Below are 22294 nucleotides of genomic sequence, written 5' to 3'. Positions count from 1 at the left end.
TCTCTTTTCCAAGAGCTCAAAGCTGATTTTCTTATTTATGCCCCTGACTCTGCACACACCTCATTTTTATCTGTAGGTTATAAAAACATTCTTATGGACTGATGCTGAAATGATGTTATTATCTTTCTTGCATTACCCACCCAAATGCTGCTGCTCAGAGCGGTGAAACCATTCCCAGTCAGAGGCAGGAAGGCAGGCTTTCAAATTCGCACCTGCAGCCGTGGGGTGAGGTGATCGCTGGAGGGCTCCTCTTGTCTTTGTCGCAGGATCCTTTCTGAAACTCTGTTTCAAATTTTCAAATATCTGTGATAGGACTGTGCTCATTATACTAATGAAGTGAGTCACAGGTGCTACAAAGCTTTAGGGTGCGGACTTCAGAAAAGCTAACAATGTGAAATTTCTGAGTGGGAACTTGGGGTTAGCCTCTAGCAAAGAAGGGAAAGCTGTGGATTGAGTTTAGTCTCAAGGCTGACCGTTCACCCCATCATAATCATATAGCACAACCTCCATAAAATGCTGGCACTGAGGATTAGCAGAGCTCTCTGACTGGGAAAGATTTGATATACCAGGAGTGTTTCATGTATCCACCACCTTGTGGGCATTGTGTGTATAAAACTGAAGTAATTAACTACACCATTTTGCTTGGGTTTGTTGGCCATTCTAGCAAATTATCAAACCTAATTGGCATTGTGGGGACTTTCTGCCTGATAGCTGAACCACCAGAGGTGTGGCCAGTTGACCCCACCTGCAGCTGGCATCTACAATGAGGGAAGTCTTATGGCTATGAACCCCAACTTGTAGAGTAAGCACCAACTCTAGGTAGCAAGTGACGGAATGACATTTCAATGCCCACAGTTCTAATGGAAATAGAATAACTATTACTAAGCGTTAATGTTCTGATTTCCACTGGATCCTTAAAATACTAGAAAAAGCTCCTAGACCTTTTTTGTGGGACATTATAACTTGAAACAGGGATGGACTGTGTCCCGAGTAGACAGGTTAGTTAAGTAACATAGGAGATGGTGCTCAAATCATGGCCCCAGACTGCACTGTAGGAAACCATCCATTATCACTTCCTAGTGAGATGTGTGAACACATAAGGAGTAAGCACTTAGAAGTTTTGACAGTAATTGTCATGGCCGTCACATTCTGCTACAGAAGAAAACACCAAAGAAGAGCAGCGAGTGGCAATTTGGGCAATAATGATCCTTTACCACAGGTAGACAACAAGCTAAATTTAGAAACTATAACTTTCCTTGGTACGCTTTCAAAGTTTAGCAAGCCCTAAAATCAAGATGGGTTTGTACACAACATTGCTTTCTATAACATGTTTTTGAGCATGTTAGTTTACATCTCTGGACCTGTTTCTACTTTTTAAAAACTTAAGTATATAGGTACTTTATCTGCATGTACGTTTTCATGCCAGAAGAAAGCATCAGAACCCACTGTAGATGGTTGTGGGCCACCCTGTGGTTGCCTTGAACTCAGGACCTCTGGAAAAGCAGCCAGTGCTCTTAACCCCTGAGCCATGTCTCCAGCCCCCCATTTCTATTCTTGGAAATGGATATAACAGTTCTTTCTGTCTTATTCAAAACTGAAAACACCTAAGGAGATAATGCAGGACAGGTGCTAAGCACAGGGCCTGGAGCACAGCCTGGCAACTGCTGGTATTTCCTCTAGGTTAACCTTGTGTCCCTGCTGGTTCAGTCTTGGTTGCAGAAGGGCAGGGCAATCCTTGAGAGCACTCAAGTCAGAAGGTACCCTGTACAGTATTTACTTGCAGCCACACTCACCCATTGCTTTATTTAGAACCAGCAGTGGTGGACGTCTGGCATGTTCCAGGTAGATCATGAAGAATTTAGAAATGCCTACCATAGAAGCCTGTAAAATATATGAGTTGAGACGTTGATGAATTGCTAGCCGACAAGAGCAGGCAAACTACACTCTTTAACTTTGCTTCCCCTAACTAGATGCAGAGGGAAGATTCAGCCATAGGTTCCCCACAAGAGTGCACAGGCATGAACGGCAGTCACATCCATAGCCCCGTAGGAAAGATTTTTCTCTCCCAAGGCTCTGCTGAGATGGCGTGACCTTGCAATGGTCAAGTGTAAAGGTAGGAGAGAAGTGAATTCGGTAGCGCTGGATATTCTGTCTTCTGATGCCCCTTTCAGCTGATTTCTCATGAACGCTGCCCTAGCAGCGTCTGAGCAGGCTTCCCATGTTAACCGTGGCTCCTGTCTTTTTCAGGTTCAGCCCACCTCCCCGTGTCAGAAACCTAAGGCGAAGTGCTGGCTGGCCTCAGAGGTCTGCAATGAAACCACACTTGAAGCAATGGCGACAACGAACGCTCTTTGGAATATTTGTTTGGGGCCTCCTCTTTTTGGCGATTTTCATCTACTTTACCAACAGCAACCCTGCTGCGCCTGTACCCAGCTCCTTCTCCTTCCTGGAGAACCATGGGCTCCTACCCGTGCAGGGCAAGCAGCGGGCCATCATGGGCGCTTTGCAGGAGCCCTCTTTGCTCAGGAATTTGGAGGCAAGCAAAGAGCTGCTGGGCAGTCACCCTGCCAGCCCGTTCCACAGCGGGCCTGTGGACCCACAGAAATGGGACAAAGATGGCTTTGACGACGGGGATGAGTTTTTTTCATCCCAGGTCGGTAGGAAATCGCAAAGTGCTTTCTACCGGGAAGAAGAGGAAGATGGCTACTTTTTTGCTGCCGGTCAGCCAGGGTGGCACCGCCACACGCAGGGCGCCCTGGGACAGCCCTCCCCGGGGGAGCCGTCGAGGCGGGCAGGACCCGCCCAGCACAAGCCAGAGAAGCTTCACCGTGCGAGACGGAGCCGCGTGCCCGAGGAGGCATTCTATGGCGACATGCTGTCGGCCTCCATGTCCAGAGCCTTCCTGTACCGGCTCTGGAAGGGGACCGTGTCCTCCAAGATGCTGAACCCGCGTCTGCAAAAGGCCATGCGCTACTACATGTCCTTCAACAAGCACGGCGTACGCTTCCGCAAGCGGCGCGAAGCCAGGCGCACAGGGCCCGAGCTGCTGTGCGAGCTGCGCAGGCGCGTGCATGTGCGCACGCTGGACGGCAAGGAGCCACCCTTCTCAGCGCTGGGCTGGCGGCCGCTGGTACCTGGGGTGCCTCTGAGCCAGCTCCACCCGCGTGGCCTGCGCAGCTGCGCGGTCGTCATGTCCGCCGGTGCCATCCTGAACTCCTCCCTGGGGGAGGAAATCGGTGGGTCCCGCGGGGGCTGTGGTTCTTTGCACTTTGAGTTCCAGGCTAGGGCTGTGCCCAAGATGCTGGACAAACTTCATCCCTCATAGAAACTGTGGTCTATGTGAGCAGACGGCAACAGGGGGCAGGGGCGTCAGGTGGGAATATGGGAAAGGAGGAGGAGGTCAAGGATGCTAGAGGTTGCTTTTATGGGCGCCAGCTTTAAAGTGAATGGTAATGATGTCCTTTGAACACTCAAGGACTAAACCCAAGGCGTAGGGGCTCTGAGGAGAGCTAGGCTGCAACTGAAAACAGTTCTTAGGTAAATGTGAGTTCTAATCCGGGACAGTTCTCTTAGTCCAACCTTTAGGTTACAGCCCGTGTGCATTGTGGGGCCCTTTTCCAGGATGGTGAGCTACATGACCATACTCAGACTGCTCTCTACTTTGCCGTGCTGGCCTCAAAGCTTTGTGTATTTGCAGAGCATAGGTTTCTTAACTTCTCTGTGGGTCAGTAGTATACGGAGAGAGGGGGAGAGATTTAAAGGATATACCTGAGCTTGCAAGTCTGAAGTTTATAGGACAAGTTAACAGGTGGGGGCTGTCAGGCAGGGTTTTGGTATATTCCTTTAAAAAAAAAAAAGTCCTTTACAGGCTTATTATTATTATATGTGTGTGAGATCTTGCCTGCATATGCTTAAGTGTGCGATGTGTATGCCTGGAGACAGTGGAGGCCAGAAGAGGACCCCTGGACCTGGGTTTAAGGAAAGTCATGAGCAGACATGTAGGTGCTGGGAATCGAACCTAGGTCCTCTACTTGTAATGGCTGAGCCATCCCTTCAACCTTTCTATGCTACAATCTTGAGGCAGAGCCTTTAAGGATACCTCTTTGTATGTTCTTAAAGCCTTCAACTCATTGAATGAGGCCCAATACAATGTGGAGAGTAGTGTGATTTCTTTCTTTTTTAATTAAGGTTTTTTTACTGTTTTTATTGAGCTATACATTTTTCTCCATTCCCCTTTCTTCCTCTCCCCTCCCCTTCAACCCTCTCCCATGGTCTCCACGCTCCCAATTTACTCAGAAGATCTTGTCTTTTTCTACTTTCCATGTAGATAAGATCCATGTATGACTCTCTTAGGGTCCTCTTTGTTGTCTAGGTCCTCTGGGATTGTGAATTGTAGGCTGGTTTTTCTTTGCTTTATGTCTAAAAGCCACTTATGAGTGAGCACATATTATATTTGTCTTTCTGGGTTTGCGTAACCTCACTTAATGTGATGTTTTCTAGATTCATTCATTTCAAAATTTCATTATTATTTTCCGCTGTGTAGTACTCCATTGTGTAAATGTTCCACATCTTCTTTATCCATTTTTCAGTCAAGAGGCATTTAGGTTGTTCCAGGTTCTGGCTATGACAAATAATGCTGCTATGAATGCAGCTGAGCACATGTCCTTGTGGTACTATTGAGTATATACTTTGGATATATATATATATACACACACACACACACACATATAGTATTACTGGGTCTTGAGGGAAATTGTTTCCTAATTTTCTGAGAAATCACCATACTGATTTTCAATGCGGCTGTACCAGCTTGCACTCCCATCAGCAATGGAGGAGTCCTTTAGCCCTCGTCCTCTCCAGGATAAGCTGTACCAGCTTGCACTCCCATCAGCAATGGAGGAGTCCTTTAGCCCTCGTCCTCTCCAGCATAAGCTGTCATCAGTGTTTTCGTTTTTTTGTTTTATTTTGTTTTGTTTTTTAATCTTGGCCATTCTTACAGGTGTAAGATGGAATTTACTCATCAGTCAAAAGAGAGTAATGTGATTTCTAAAAAACAAACAAAAAGAAAAAGTTTACGGTGACTACCAGGCCTTGCTGCATAGCCAGGTTGACACATAGTGTCAACAGCCACAGCTCTCTGCCACCTTAAAGTAGACCATCAGGACTTCAGGGCAGGAACCTCTTGGTTGAAGGGCATGGAATAGGGTTGCAGTAAGTACATTTGCCACCCTAGAATGTAGTTCCTGCCACGGGTAGACAGACATGGGCTCACCAACAGAAAATCAGTTCTTGGTGGGCAGCATTCGTTCCCCCACCATTCTTTGCCAGAGAAAGTATCGACTCATCTGCCTTGCCCCTCCCCCAGCTCTTCTCTCTCTGGATATTTTAGATCCTTCCCTCTAGGACCCCTCTAATCCAGCTGATTGCATTGCTGTCTCCCCTTAAGGGCAAGCAGTTTGGCCCTTAAGATCACTGATTTTACAAGTGTGCGTTTATCCCCCAGTGGGTTCTTTACTGAGCACAGACTACAAATGTGCCTCAAACATAGCCTCAGCCTCAAGTCTGGACACAAAAGTTCTCACTGCAGATGTGGCAGGTCCTAAGGCACTAGCATGGAAGTGACATTCAGGGGCACATTGCTTCTTCGTGACAGAGAAGCAATTCACTTTTGCTCTTATTCTTCTAAACAGAGCCTTTAGTTCTGTGTCCTTAAAGAGTGATGGTGTCCTGCAGCCAGCTCAGAAAGGCACGCTCAGAAACCCCCTCAGCTCAGCTGTTTTTCGGGGGAATGAGACTGAATGGGAAATTTTTTTTTTAAGTTAAAAACCCAGAACAACAAATATGGCCTTGTGGTGTGAGGTCCCCGTGTCTCCATGCTGACATTACATCAGGCTCATAATAACACTATCCATGTGTCACACAAGCTTGTAGCAAGACCCAGAGCATAGCAGCCTGCAGTTTATTAAGAACGAACAGTGGTTTAAAGGTCCCCAGGGTGAAATAACTCCACAGCTCTTTCTCATTTCCAATATTAATAATTCAGAAGAGGAATTTAAGTATTATGCTTCGAAGCAGGCGGTAACTTATTTCTGGTTTTGTTTAGTTTTAAACACCTCTGCATCGTAAATATAGAGTGTTCGAATGGCTCTTGCATACCAAACAGAAATCTTACCCTCCCTTTTTTTTTTTTCATGCGTAAAGGATCATGACTGGAGCCTTTCAAACTCTACTCAAAGGGTGGATGTGAAAGTCACTTTGAAAGCCATATTTCTGGGGAACATGAAAGACCACTGTTACATATTTGTTAGTTTCTAGTCCCCAAATTTAATTTCAACTTTATGACTCAGGATCAGAATTGTAAAGTCAGAAATGACGAACGGGCTTAAGGAATTTGTGGGTTATTTGTTACTTTGGCTGGTTAGTTGGTTCTGTCTTGTTTTGTCTAGGTTCAGATTTTATACCTGAGATTTTTGGGTCTTCGAACCATAGTGTTGCTCAATTTGTAGAAAGAAAAAAGCTGTTCACTTTTGTAAGCTGGTGGGCTGGACCAATCCTGTACATGCCAATGGCTGGGTTCTTTCCTCCCTGCTCACCTGGCATTGCCATTGCAAACCCGTATGGTCATTAGTGGGTTTCAGAGCAAAAACAGTCTCATGTAGTAGACTTTATATCTCTTCATGTACTTTGGGGTATTGGAGCATGCTGCAGCTAACCTCAGGTTGCCCCCTCTGGAATGGTTAAGTGAAGATCTAACGAGTTTCCCAAAGATGATATGGTGAAAAATTTAAAACATACCAAAGGCAGTCATATGCCATAGCCCACTCTTAGCTCTGCCCAGAAGGCTCTCTGGCTAAGATTCTACTGTTCCTTGTTTTTCCAGAGGAGGCCAAGTTAATATAGTTTGCTACTTGGCTACCTTTTGGCTCCCCCAGGTGTTTGTTTTGTGGGCGTTGAGTCCTTCTCGCAAGGCCCCATTCTGTTAGACTAAGTTCTATAGATCAGTTGTTTGAAATTAGAGAGGTGTGCTTATTTTAAAGGCCTTTACTCTGAATGTGTAACTTGAGCTGTTTTGAAAACATGACATGTTCCTTTCAGTTATGAGACAGTTTCTTATCATCCAGACAACAAATTACAATGATTTGCTGGTCATTCCTGATAGTTCTGTGGAAAACCACCAGAGAAAATAAAAATCCACTGTGGGGAGACATCGCAGTAGATGAGGAAGACCAGGGTCTGTGTTATTGAACAACTGAATAGTGTCACGAAGATGGGAAAATGGGAAGTAGGGGTCGGGTATGTTGGGTGTAGAACCCATAGTCATATCTGGAGCTGGTCTTGGATTTGGCAGGTTCTTTAACCTTACGTTTAAAAAGCCAAGGTCATGTAATTACCAAGCCATTAGATGTTTGCTCATCACCATTTCTCAAGCAGGTCCTATGCTAAGCACAAAGATGAATAAGTGACCGAGAAGATTTCAAATTCTGTACAGTTCTAGGGAGAACCAGACCGTGAACAGACAATTCCGGCATCCTGTGAATGGGACGAAGGCAGAGGAACGTAGAGATAAGCAGGATTGAAGTGATGACAGAACACCAACCCTCTCAAAGGGCTTCTTATTGGTGGGCAGAGAAAAGGTCAGGAAAGACTGCTATGCAGAAGCCTGTCCAGGCCAAGGGTCCAGTATAGGGCATGAGACTAGCAAAACTTCAGTGAGTACAAGGGCCAGGAGTAGGCAGGAAAGAGGCTAGCAAGGAAGGGAGGAGGGCAATGCATAGACAATCTGATGCTTACTGTCAGACTCCATTTACCAATTGCAGTAGTATTGCCAGCTGAGAGTGTTTACTGTAAACAAAGACCGGTTCTAGCACATTTTGACTGCCGTAAAATCAACAGCCCTGAGTGGTACATACATTTCCATTGCTAGATAGGACACAAGCATCCAGAATCCACTGGACTGAGTGTCGATTGAAGTTGCAGTCTGGGTCTCTAGGAATTGAGGGCAATGAGGGCTGAAGCAAGGAAACCTAAGCATGAATGTTTGATTTTAGAGACATCACACATGAGCCTAGGTTTGGGGGCATGAGAGAAGTCAAGTGGAACAGGCAGGTCAGAGAGGACAGGGACAAGACAGTGGGAACTGATAGTATCTAATGGATGGTTTTGTCCAATCCCTGCAGGCCATTGGCTGGTATCTGGAGGCTGCATGCTGTGACTGCTTAGTTTTTATTTTGGGGTCAGCACAAGTTAGGAGGAGGAAGAGGGGAGGAGGCAGGGTCTGAGTCAGGGCTAGATGGTGATGCTAAGACCTCTATCATGCCTGGTTGCTCCTTGATGGGCCCTGTGGGAAGGTCAGCACAGCTCTGCTCTGGCCCATTAATGCCTTCTGTAGAAGTGAAGCTTCAACCTCATCCATCTTGTGCTCACTGTCTGATCTGCTCCCTTCCTCTGCCTATGAGTGAATGAACGCATAGCGGCATAGCGTCTGATGATGCATTACCATGCAGGCAGGTGTGCATGGGCAGGGCAGATAGCAGTTTGAACTTGTTGTCTCTGGTCCTGCTCATTAACCCCTTCCACCAGGTTCAGCAGACTCCATCACTCCACCTCCTGTACCCTGGCAACCTTGTGACTCTTGAAACCAACATTTCCAAAAACATTTATGGTCTTCTTCCTTGTGACATTGTAAAATACCGACTGGTCCACCTAGGGAAACAAACATTCATATGCCTGGAGATTTATGAGGGTGATTTGATTAACTTGGAATTACAGTCAATTTACTTGAAACACATCTACTGCTTAGGACCCTGGGTATGCTCATCAGATCATGACACAGAGACTGTGTCATAGGGATGGGTAGCATGGCTTCCTAAGAGAAAGAAGGTTCTTCCTAAGAACTGTGGTTGTGGATACAGTGTCACACTGGTTCCCCAGTCTTGCCCCCAAATCCTTCTGAGTCCATAGTATATCAACCGCTTGGAGTATTTCTCTTCTCTCTTGATTTCTTAATGGGTTGGCCTGAATGACCACTTCAAATTTGTGGTTCATCTATGGTTTCCAGGACTGTTTCAGGGCTCTGGAAGGTAAACTCAGTTTTTGCTTATACCCCCAAGTCTTTTTCTTTTTCAACATTGTACTGTTAAAACAAAAGCATCAGAGGACAAAACTGCTGGCCTCTGAGCACACGCCAGGGGAAGGGTGTGCAAACCACTGGTCACCATGGCATCTTCACCAAAAAGTGCAACAGTACAACAGAACAGCATCGTATTCACTGTGTATGGTTGGGGGCTGCGTTCAAAATGAATGCCTTCCCGAGGGCTCGGCCCTTTGAGTGCAGGTGTTTTTCAGATCCCATGGGACAAAGAAGGAAATGGGAGAAGGCACTTGTGCTGATCAATGGGAAGGCCCTGCGGGATTGAGCTGAAGGATGAACTAGCTACTCATGCCATGAAATACAGCTTTTATTTGAAAAATAGAATAACTGACAGACAGACTTTAATTATTCAGACCTGGATGCTTGGCAAATTTCTTCTCGGGAAGGAATTAAATGAGACTGTCACTCTGAGACAGAAAGGGTGTTTTGCAATGATAAAAAAAAAATGAAGCTTTCGACAAGGAACTTGGAAGCTTCCCGCACTTGAAGACTTATGAGATCCATGGTATATTAACCAATATGGCCTGTGGATAATTTATAGTGGAACATAACAATATTCAGAATCACTCTCCAACTTGTTTCCAGAGAGTTTTTAAATTAACACTGAGCAAAATTTTACATAGACACCCATTTTAAGAGCAAGACGGAATAGACTATAAAATAAAATTGCAAGCTAGTTGGACTCTTTTTATATAGCCATTCATTTTAATTTCAAAAAAATTTTGGAAGGCTTATTATTTCAGACACAAATGAATTACTTTCTACAAAGAAGATAAGCTGAATGGTGGGCACAGACAGCAGACTTCAGAGGAACCCTGCTTTGCGTTTCATAAACATACGTTGTCAGCAACTTATTTGGAACAAAACAAAAAACAAAAAAAAAAAAACCCAAAACCCTCATTGACATGATTTTGAGATACAACAATACAACCAGCTCTTAACAAACTACCACCTACCAAGTATGGGTAAACTATTAAAGAATATCTAGTTGTCTGGAAGATGTTATAAAGTCTAATCTTTTTGAAAAGATCTTTCAGTTTTATCTGAATGTTTGTGTGGGTGTGTATGTGTGCATGTGTGTGTGTGTGTAAAAATTCCTGATAACAAGATTAAAATATGAACTGTCTATTCTGTGTAATACAATTTTTATAGCTCAAAATTTTTGACTTTTATTATGCAATATATAATTAAAGTATAAACAAAGCAGTTCATTGCAAAAATACAAAGCAGTACTTAAACCGTGAAAGTCTTCAAGGGTTTTTGCATTATCTCTGCAGAGCTTAGAGTCCTTGAAATCTACAGATATAGTAAATATTTCAGGCTCTGTGGGCCACGGAGTCTTTGTTTTAAGGTCAGTTGTGCAAGACTAGCCCTTGCACAAATTAAGTGTGTCTGTTGTACAGCTTCAGTCACCAAAGCAGAGGCAGACCACATTTGGCCTGCTGATCATAGTTTATCAATTCCTCTAAACTTTTCTTCCAAAGAATACTGTATGGTTTTTTGTTGTTGCTGTTTTTGGGTTGTTTTTTGTTTTTGTTTTTTGGGTTTTTTTTTTTTTTTGATGGCATGGCCAAAACATACCACTTATGTATTCATTGTGCTCAGAATTTCTCAATAAAAGTAGGTACCTCTTAAAACCATTGTTTGGGTGGGGCATGCCCAATGGCTTTTAATCGTTAATGAGTACGGTGAAGACTCTGAGAAAGGAATAGCAGAGTCCTGTTTTTTTTTTTTTTTTTTTTTTTTTAGAGAGTCCTCTTTTATAAGGAAGGTTGTCACAAGGACCTTATGTAGAATGTGGTCACTGTAAATGCAGTATCTCTGTGTCCTTGTGACTCCCAGCCACGTCAGAAAGCTGTGAGTTTGCCCTCCCTCATACTGCCAGCCACTATGCTTGCTGCAGATTAAACTTGAATGTGCATGGGATTCTTTTTGTTTGCTTGTTAGTATTGGTTTTAATGTGCTTGTCTATGTGTCTTTGTGTGTGAGTGCAGTATTCACATAGGACAGAAGGGGTTGCTGGATCCCCTAGAGCTGCAGTTGCAGGGAGTTGTGAGCCACCATGTGGGTGCTGAGAATTGATCTCAGATCCTCTGCAAGAGCAGCTGGTGCTCCTAACCGCTGAATCATCTCTGCAGCCCCCATGCACTGGATTCTTAAAGCTAAAGGCGATTGTAGAAATTCTCTTACTATTTGCACCTACACTTTGGCCGCTGGTGACACTGGTAGTTTCTCTAAATCCAGGGACTCCCTGACATCCACAGTGGAAGATAAGGCTTCATGGAAACCAAGACTGTTTTTTCTTTTAAACCTAAACCTTCACTAAAAGGTGATAAAGCAGAATCAGAGGCTCTAGTTTTTGGTATGTGAGAGAAGGCAGCAAGATTAGATGCAGTTCTTACCATGAGGGACCTAGTGACTTCAACTTTACAGGCTAGGAAACTCCAGATGAGCTGACTCTGTGCTCCCAGCATTACCTTTTCCTTTAAATCCAACTCTGAGATGTTTTGAAACTTTAAGGGGAATAATTATACAAAGCATGACATTTGCACACACACAGTGTGTGTGTGTGTGTGTGTGTGTGTGTAAACTAACAAACATCCAAATATAACTTAGACAAAACGGGGTCACCTATAATCAGTTGACTTTGTGTATATATAAGTATACACACATAGTAATTTATCAAGAAACAAGAGAACACATTCCAAGAAATGTATCATTGGGGGACTTTGCCAGTAGTGAACATCATAGAGTATACTTCGAAAAAGAAAAGTTTTTAGTTACTAGGCAGTACTTGTATTGACTGGTGTGTCCTAGTGCCATGTACCTCTTCAGATTCCATGTCATCGTAAATCAGCAGAAAATTATCTAAAGCTCTGTGTGTATGTATATATTAACTTTATTAGTGGTTTATAAGTTTCAGATATTGCAAGATTTGTTTTAATGCTTTTTTTCCTAGATTATGTGATTTCACAGAGAAAAAAAAAATGTCACTTATGTGCCCTTAGATTCTCATGATGCAGTTTTGCGATTTAATTCTGCCCCTACACGTGGCTATGAGAAAGATGTCGGAAACAAAACCACAATGCGTATCATTAACTCACAGGTAAGATGGATGGCGTGGTTGCATTGGTACATTTTTTTTTTTTGTTTTTGCATTAGAAGTCATTTTATTTATTTTTATTTACTTTTATGTTCTAAAACAGTAGTATCCCATTTTACCCAAGATCTATGGGCTATCTAGTCTCTTGGTCTTGGTCATCTCAGCAGCTTCAGGTATGAGACCTCGAGTAAACTCAGAAATTGGTTGCTTACTCCAAAAACTTGGCACTGCTATTGCGCTAGCATATATTCATTTGGGAGAATTTCTGTTAAAATCCCAATGTGAAGAGAAAAAAATTATGCAAATTTTAATCTAGGAAAACTACAGAGTACTTTTAATGAAAACTGTGTGTTTTCATAATCTTAAAATCAGCAAATAGCATGGGTACATTTTATAGGCAGGTCACTCAACTAGGCGAGTGGATAGAACTGTGACTAGCCATAACCACAGGATCCTGTGATTTCTGTGGACCTTTTAGTCATGAAGAATTTGTGAAGAAAAATACAAAAAGAGGAAATTTAGATGTGATTTGAATAGGAAGAAATGAGTAAGACCCAATGAAAACTCAGATTAAGCACAGAGAAATGATTTTTATTTCTGTGTAAATATTTTTCTTATATACACACAACTAAAATGGTCAATAGCTCTCAACCTTCTCAATCTTCCTAAAGCTGTGACCCTTTAATACAGTTTCCTCATGCTGTGGTGATCCCCAACCATAGAATTATTTTCTTTGCTACTTCATAACTGTAACTTTCGTATTGTTAGGAATGAAGAATTTGTAGTTAGGGTCGTAAAAGATGTCGTGACCCACAGGTTGAAAATCACTGCCATAGAGTATTATTCAGTTTGTGAACTGCAAAATGCTATTAATTACAGAAGAAATCATGGCAGTAAAGCTAAAGGGAACAGAAACACATGCAATATTAGAGCTTTTAGAATATCTTTGAAACGTCTATCTGTGACTTAGAAATTTGAAAAATGAAAACAAATTACTTAATGGGTTGCTTAATGGGAAATGGGATATCTCTTTTCTCCATGTTCTTAATAAGAATGTCTTCCAAATTTATGGAAAAATTATTCTCAGAACAAACCACAATTTCTAATTTCCAAAATGTGTAGAAAGATGAGATGATACATGATTCATGATGAACCCCTTGCGGAACAAGCTATTAACACTCTGCATTGTTGACTGCACCAGGCAGCCTGCAGTGAAATAAAAACAATTACCATATTTTCTTAATTCATAGATGTCACTGGCGGTAAGATCTACATTTTATTTAGTAATTTCTCAGAAAGTGATAAGCCCCACCAAATTAAAATACATGTATCCTGTAAGATATATCCTCATTTCAGAAGCATTAAAATGTGATGAAAAAACGCATTTTCATAATGGTGAAAATGTTTAATTGATCGAGAATTTTATACATGCATGAAATGTGCTTAGATGACGCCCACCTTCCACTCCCCCCAGTTCTTCCCTTATCACCCCCAATTTCCTCCCCATTTCATGCATTATCTTCTTTTTTGTTTTATAAACCACAAATTCCACTCAGTGCAGCCTGTATGTGCATGGACGCAGGGCCATCTCCTGGAATCTTAGTAGTCATTCAGAAGCTATATCCCTGACAACAGCTGGCTCTCCCTTCCCAGAAACCATCAGTTGCTAATAGCTCCTCATCTAGGGGTGGAGCTTCATGTCAACCACCCTTCTCTATGCTGGAATTTTGTCTGGTTTAATTTTTTTTTTTTTTTTTTTGGTTTTTCGAGACAGGGTTTCTCTGCAGCTTTAGAGCCTGTCCTGGAGCTAGCTCTTGTAGACCAGGCTGGTCTCAAACTCACAGAGATCCGCCTGCCTCTGCCTCCCAAGTGCTGGGATTAAAGGCGTGCGCCACCACCGCCCGGCTGGTTTAATTTTTTTTTCTTTTTTTCTTTTTTCGGTTTTTCGAGACAGGGTTTCTCTGCAGCTTTTTTTTAGAGCCTGTCCTGGAACTAGCTCTTGTAGACCAGACTGGCCTCGAACTCACAGAGATCCGCCTGCCTCTGCCTCCCGAGTGCTGGGATTAAAGGCGTGCGCCACCACTGCCTGGCTTGTCTGGTTTAATTTTGTGCATGCTGTCACAGCTACTGTCTGTTCAAATGAGCAACTGTGCTGTTGTATCTGAGAAACACCGTTTCAGGGGTAGACATCCACTGTGTTTGGCTCTTCACTCTTTCCACCCCTTCCTCCATAATGATCCCTGAACCTTGGGGAGATGGGGTTTGCTACATGTCTCATTTAGTGCTGGGCATTCCAAAGTCTTGTATCCTCTGTGTATTGAGCAGTCAGAGTTCTCTGTGTTAATCACCATCTACTGCAAAAAGAAGGTTCTCTAATCAGGACTGAAAGATGAATGAATCTCTGGGTATAACAGCAACTCATTAGGAGACAGATTGATGCTATTTGGCAGAATAATAGTAGATTCTTCCCTAGGGCCTACCTATTATAAATTCATGACCCCATTAACAGTACTAGGCACAAGTTCCATTTTGTGGAGTGGGCCTGGAATCCAGGGAGAAAGAGCTTTGTTATTCCCATAATTTTCATGAGTAGGCACATTGTGCTGGTCCAGTCATTTTATAGCTTGCAAGGTTCACATCCGGGAGAGACTGGCCATAACTTCTCACCTGCAGTAGCATGCCTCGCACCCCAGCGCACTCTGAAAGATACTCAGTAGGCGTGAAACCTCCAGTGAGTGCCAGATTGATTTCTTTGTATCTTAGACTAAAGTAGGTGGTGTCTGCAGCAGTGGGGTCGTCACATCAATGTCTAGAGAGTAACAAAGTACAGTGGCTATAACTTATATTGTTTGAGGGTCTCTGGAGCCACACTGATCAAAAAAATCCCAAAGAGGCAACCAATTTAGGGCACTGGCCTTCTGTTTCGGTAGCCTGCGCTGTCTGAGAGAAGCGTTGCCCCCTGTTGTAGAGTAGTTCTATTTAAACGCTTTTTACATGTGTATATTTGTATTTTAGAAAGCTTCTGCAGTAATGGGCTTCCTTCCGTAAGACTTTTCCACCTAGGTATCCCTACACGCACTTTGTCCTATACCCAGCCTTCCTATCTCCCACTCCACTTAACCGCTCTTGCTCCATTGTATCCCTTCTCCCCTTCTGTCATCAGTGTTCGGTCCCCCATCTCCCATGATCTCTTACTGGGCTTCTGACTTCTTCAGTACTCCAGTTTCCAAATGCACCTGCAAAGATCCAAAGCTAGCATGCAGATGTAAAAGAGAACCTGCAACGGTTGCTTTTCCTGGGTCCCAGTACCTCACTCAGAACGATTATTTCTAGCTCTAGCCATTTGCCTACAAACTTCAATTTTTTTCTTAATAGTTGAATAATAAACCATTGTGTATGTGTACTGTATGTTCATTATTCATTCACCAGTTGATGGACACCTAGGCTGTTTCATTTTCCTGCCTTGTGAGTCCAGCAGTGATGAGCATGGCTGACCATGTATCTCTGTCGTAGGATACAGAGTCCTAGGGTATATGCCCAAGTGCATTATATGCGTTCGAGACTAGATCTATATCTGGCCTCCATATTGATTTTCATAGTGACTATACCTGTTTACAATCCCATCAGCAATTGATAAGATTCCACACCTGCCCACACCTATAGTTGTGTTCGTTGTCTTTTTAAAATGCTATTTGAGTTGTTCTGACCGGGGTAAATTGAAATCTCAAAATAATTTGAACTTTCATTTCCCTTATAGCTGAGAATATTAAACATTTTTTAAAAAATGTTCTCAGCCATATGCATTTCTTTTGAGAATGCTGTTTAGTTCCATGCCCCGAGTTTTAATCAAATTGTTGTTTTTATAGTATTTAGTGGTTTTCAGTTCTTCGTATGTTCTAGATACCGCCCTACTGTCAGGGGTATAGCTGGTAAAGAATTCTCCCATTCTTTGGGCTGATGTTTCACTCAAGTGATGGTGTCATTTGCTATACAGAGGCTTTTCAGTTTTATGAGGTCCCATTTGTCAGTGGTTGGTCTTAATGCCTTGTGCTGGATAGCTTTTTAAAAAAGATGGATGACAGGTGAAACTGACAGATCCATTCAGCATCCGACAGGCCCTGGGAGGAGGGACAACAGCTGACACCTCTTAGCTCAGGGCTGGCTGTTCCTTACCTACACCCACCGGTGTCACACATCAGAGGTAATGAGGAGCTGGGAGGCTGCATTCGTTGGGATTTCTTCTTGCAAGGGATGGCATCCAGAGCACTAGATTTGGCGCAGTCCTGATGAAAATTAAGGATTTTGTGGCTTCGCTTTTGTTTTATTTAAAAAAAAAAAAAAACAAATGCCTTTAAATGTACATTAAGTGTTTTGTCACGTGATACCAGCCTCACTCCCTCTCCCAAAGGAAAATAGAAAACCTGAGCCTTGCTTTCATTCTGCTTTTCAGTTGTGACTTGTTTTAAAACATGATTTTGAAGAACAAACACTAATAATAAAGAGCTTCCTGTGTGTGTCCCCCCCCCCCCCATGTACTTACAGATTCTTGCCAACCCCAGCCATCACTTCATTGACAGTTCTTTATATAAAGATGTTATCCTGGTGGCCTGGGACCCAGCTCCTTATTCTGCTAATCTGAACCTGGTAAGTATTTTCTTGATGCTCTGGACCGTGGGTCAGACATTGCCTGATGAGTTACCCAGAGGCGCAGGTCAGAAATGGGTGCTAACTCACATGTCTGCCATAGTCCTCTTGGTACCACTTAGAGTAGCGGAGCTTCCCGCTGCTCCGGTGCTGTATCTCTGAGAAACAGAGGAAGTACAGCGTATATAAAGGCTGAGAACATTGTATTACACCAAAAATTAGACTGTTCACACTGGCGTGTGTTCCAAAGTGATAGGATGGCAATAGGGCTTTGGAAATAAACTCGGTGTGCTGGAGGAAAAAAAAAATCTAAACTCTTCATTGTTGTTTAGATGAAGACTGTCTCTGAATTTCCTAAGGGTGATTTTCTTTGGCTCTTTCTGAATGAGTTAAATTTTATGGAATAGCCATCAAATGCAAGCAAGATTTATTTTTTACCTCATAACAAACTATTACCTTCCTAAGGAAGAAACTAGCTGTGTTGGATGGAACTTCGTTTGAAAAGCCAGTGAGCTCTTTTTCACAGGGCTTGGTAAAATGGATGATAGCATGCTACTTTGAGGGGCTGTTGGCTAAAGGAGCAAGTGTCCATGACTTGGTTTACTAAAACCAGGGCGTGTAGAGCCTTCTTAAGATGAGTGTGGGTGAAACTGGGAAAATCTGCTTTCAGAACACATTGCTTGAGTACCAGGAGACCAGCATACTACAGTGTGAGCCAAACTTTGCCATGGTTCTCTTTATAAAGCTGGAGTAGAACACAACATGCCTACCGCCTCCCGCGCTGTGACTGCTTCCATGCTGACCATGGAGAACCCTGGCCCAGAGCCTCTCGGGTTCACTCTGACCTTTTACAGCAAATGCCTCCCACCTCTTGTCTAGCCTCAGGTGTCATTGTAGCCTGAATAAATCATCAGTGGGAGAGATTGGTGGGAGGAAAAGAAAGGGAGAAATTATATGATTATAACATCAAAAATAAAAAAAAAATAATGAAAAGATAAAGCATTATTCCTGCTAGGGCTAGAACTATGTTGTCTCTTTCTACTTCCCTGAGTAACTGGATCCATCCCCTCTCTCCAGCTCCAGGATGGCCCATGGTCCTCTAGGCTCCCCCAGACGTGCGCGGCACTGTTTTCTTGGTGTGATCTTCTGTACTCAGTTTGAGGTGCTTTTGTTTCGTTTCAGTGGTATCAGAAGCCAGATTACAACCTTTTCACGCCATATATCCAGCATCGCCGGAGACACCCAACTCAGCCGTTTTACATTCTTCACCCCAAATTCATATGGCAGCTTTGGGACATTATCCAGGAGAACACAAGGGAGAAGATCCAGCCCAACCCACCATCTTCTGGGTTCATTGGTAGGTGTGTCTAGAAGTTGTTAATTAATTGTGTGTGGCTTGTATTGTGTTTTTCTTTTTTTTGAGACAGGGTTTCCCTGTAGTTTCTAGAGCCTGTCCTGTAACTAGCTCTTGTAGACCAGGCTGGCCTCAAACTCAGAGATCCGCCTGCCTCTGCCTCCCGAGTGCTGGGATTAAAGGCGTGCGCCACCACCGCCCAGCGCTATATTGTGTTTTTCAACCATGGGTTGATACTCACAGTCTATGGTTTTGCCCCATTTCTTCATCTGCGTTGAGGCTCTTCACCCCATTTCTTTTACATTACCTATGTAGGGCATATGAAGGTGTGTCTCGAATACCCTGGGAAATATGAGAGCCTGTAACTAAACCAAAGGTATTGGGTTTGTTGACACCCTAAGTTTACGCCACTTATAGTATTTCTTAGGCTGCTCAGAGGGTCTCCATCAGTCGAGGGGAGAGCTGTAGAGATAACACAGGCTTCATTTAAATTAAGGAGACAGTATCCTCAAGTGAGGCTTGAAGCTTTTGGAGCGGGTATATCATCATAGTGATAAGAAATATTTTGTATAAAATCCCAGGAAAACCTTAGTGTAACTGCTTTGAAAACAATGCCTCTGACGGTTTCATTTGAAGGCCTCAATTCTTTTTGTTTTATTATTTTATTTTATTTAAATAGCATTTTTAAAAATTTATTTTACATATCGATCACAGTATGTGGTCACCCCTCCTCTGTCTCCTTTCAGAAAGGGGCAGTCATGGTGGGCTTGAACAAAAAAAGCATGGCACATCAAGCTGAGGCAGGACCCAGCTCCTCCCCTTGAGTCAAGGCTGGGCAAGGTAATCCAGCATGGGGAACAGATTCTTCAAAGCCAGCTAAGTGCCAGGAAAATCCTGACCTCATTGCTAGGAGCCTTACAGAGAGACCAAGCAACACACCTGTCACACACATGCAGAGGGCCTAGGCTGGTCCCATGTAGGCTCCCTAACTGTTGGTCCAGAGTCCATGAGCTCCCATGAGCTCAGATCAGCTGTCTCTGTGGGTTTCTCATCATGAGCCCGCCCCACCCCCTGGCTCGTACAATCCCAGTTTTCCAAAGTCCTGTTGATTTAGGAGAGGAAATTTAGAGCCATTTTCAGCCAAGAGTGAATGTGGTAGAATAGTGGTTAGAGAGCATATGGGGACACGGCCAAGTTTAATAAAGTTTGTTTTCATGCCGTCACCATATCAGGCAAGAATTTCAAAGCAGAATTGGGGGTAGAATCAAACATAACTATTAGAGATTTGAAATTTGAAAGGTTCAGCCAGATGGTTATAGACGTGGAAGGCAATTCCCAGACTGAAAAAGAGCTCAGGGCCATGTGGGCAGCTCTCCTCCAGGCGGGGCCGTTCATCGTGGATGTGGAATTCTTTGTTTCTGTCTGTGCAGGGAGGTGAGCTGCAATTCATTGCCATTGAAACCAAGGAGGCTAGGAAGGCCTAGATTTGTGTTTGCATTCTCTGCAACTTGCAGGCACTGGACCTCAATAAAGCCTTCGGAAAGGGTGAGGTAGGGTAGATAACTGGCCAGCTACAAGTGTCATTTTGTAGTGCTGCCTTTGTTCAGTGCAGCAGCTGCTAGTCACAGGACTATTTACATTTCAATTAATTCCAATTAAATAGCATATAACATCTGTTTCCAAGCCCAACCAGTCCTATTTCAAGTGCTCAGTTGTGACAGCCTCCTGGTGGCTACCATATTCGATAGCACTAATGGGGAGTCTGTCCATTGTCATGGGGCCCTGTAGGGAGGTGCTGCTGAATTTTGCCAATGAAAAGAAACGGTCATGCAGCAAATTGATAAGAAAACATTGGGTTCCCCCCGAGGCAGTCTGTGCTGTGTGGGTGGAGATCAGGCTGTAGTGGAGGCCATAGGCTTCATTAGACTCACTTTCTGCCTCTGAGCCTAGCCATGGGGAAGGGTGTGAGAGTCTCACCACTATGGGCAGTGGAAGCAGCCGGGTAGTTAACAGTTACCAGTGCCCTCCGGGCATCCCCATACTGTTGTAGTCTTTATGCCTCCTCTTTGATCTGGATGAGATGCAGGCAATCTGTTTGGTTATTGGATATGCTCAGATAGATGTGGGATGATGTCAACCACATCGCAGCCTCTCTCCCATGAGAACATGGGTGAAATCAATGAGATTGGCTGTTTTGTTTTGTTACTGTGACCAGAAGTATGCTCCAAATGCCTTTTTCCTGTTCTAAGGTCCTGCCGAAGTGTTGACTTGGTTACTCAGCATCTGTTATCTCTAAGTGCTGCAAGCTCTAGCATCAGCTACTGAACAAATCCCATTTCAGAGGAGCAAGGAGGGTTAGACTGTTTCATTAGATGCTTGTCCCTGTGCCTGGGAGCTGGTCAGCATGGAGGACCTTATCCAGAGATAGCCCAAAGCAGGGTCTTCCTCACCTTGCACTACACTCCTGTCCGATACTCTGCTGAGTGAAGCAGAGGGAATCACTCTCTTCACTCACTGCTATCCATTTATAAGGAGTGGTTTCATGGGTGATTGCTCACGCAACAAACACAGCCTGCGTTTTCTTACCCATGCTGAGGGGTTTGCACAAATGAAGTAGAGAGACCTCATACACCTGGGGTCCACACCCTCAGATTCAAAGAGCTGCCTACTGAAAACACTTTTTAAAATTTCTTTTCTGAATGTGTGCAGACCTCTTCTCTCGTCTTTATTCTCCAAACAATAACAAAAAATTATATAACATGCATATTGTTTTAGGTATTGTAAGTCATCTAGAGATACATAAAGCACACAGGAAGATGTGCAAAGGTATATGGAATGCTGTAACATCTCATAAGTGGCTTGAATACCTTTCGATTTGGGTATCTGCATGGGGCCCTGGGTTCAGTTGCCCAGATACTGAAGAATGACAGTATTTGGTGAATGAACAAGCTCTTAAAGTTTAGCATGCCTCAAAACACCCATGAGTTTTCTATATTAGCATCCCATTTCCTGCAAAGCAAAACTCAGCAACTGAAAAGAATGATTAATGTTGTATAACCTTACAGACCTATACAAGTCAGTAATCTGGGGACAGATCTGCTGGATGATTCTGGCTCACAGTCTCTCCAGGGCTTGTAATCACCCATTTCTACTAGGCTATCAGACTAGCTACATTCTTTCTGTTATGCAAGTCAATATCCTTGCTGTGGGAGGGGGACAGAGGCATGACTGCAGCCAGGAACCAGTGAGAGCCAGTTTGAAGGCTAGCTTCAGCAGCCTTTTAAAACAAAGAGTCTGAGTAAGTGGAGGAGGTTGGAATTTCCATTTCTTACAGTCTCAGAGAGCACTAATGCTGCTTCTGGGGTATTCAGAGCCCCACTCTCAGCCTCATAGAAAGAATCCAAGTTGCAGGAAACTGTAAAGCTTCCTGTTGGTTCTATTAATAAGTTGTTGGACTTGGATGTCGTGAGAGGACCCAGAATTCCAACCTGCTCTCTTGCTTATTGCTTCATTATGGCCATGATTAAACACAAGTGAAATAATAATTTTTAATTTACATTTACCTTAAATAATACACGAATCAATAAAATATAATACGACTCTTTATCTTTCAAAATGGTATAGCATTAAATTTTACATTCTGACCCTATTAGATGTAGATTGCCTTTGTATTCTTGCATTCCTTTCTTTAACTCAGAAGCAGAAAATTCAAACATAAACAGCCATCTATTTCACTGTTTGCATTGGTGTCTGTTTCTTGTACATAGTGTTTCTTTGAAGTTGATTTGTTTGGATCTTACTCTTCTCACTTGCTCCTCCCAGCTCATCACGTCCCCATTTCTGTCCATGGCTTTCATATACACCGTTCCATGTGTCTGTAAAATACATAGGAGCCACAAATGATAGAAGATTTGTTTGTCCAGGATCCTCCAGAAGAACACAACGGAATGCATGTCCATTCCAAAGGGGAGTCTACTAGGCTGCTTTACACAACAGGTTCAAGAAGTCAACACAGCAAAGTGTAAGAGGGAAGAGATGTCCA

General features: G+C 43.4%; 1 protein-coding gene across 1 annotated transcript in view; it reads left to right on the top strand.

Moving 5' to 3' along the window:
- Window positions 1–2311: 2311 nt before the first annotated feature.
- Window positions 2312–22294, top strand: part of St6gal2 (ST6 beta-galactoside alpha-2,6-sialyltransferase 2) — a 31260-nt gene continuing 11277 nt past the window's right edge. Inside the window, exons 1-4 of the mRNA XM_038344162.1 lie at window positions 2312–3236; window positions 12160–12257; window positions 16797–16898; window positions 18081–18255. Of these exons, the coding sequence (XP_038200090.1) occupies window positions 2312–3236; window positions 12160–12257; window positions 16797–16898; window positions 18081–18255 (1300 nt within the window). The remainder of the gene's footprint in view (window positions 3237–12159; window positions 12258–16796; window positions 16899–18080; window positions 18256–22294) is intronic.

The sequence above is a fragment of the Arvicola amphibius genome, chromosome 9 (genome assembly GCF_903992535.2).
Source record: "Arvicola amphibius chromosome 9, mArvAmp1.2, whole genome shotgun sequence".
Lineage (NCBI taxonomy): Eukaryota > Metazoa > Chordata > Mammalia > Rodentia > Cricetidae > Arvicola > Arvicola amphibius.
Note: the sequence above shows the minus strand (reverse complement) of the source record. Positions and strands in the feature narration are given on the sequence as shown.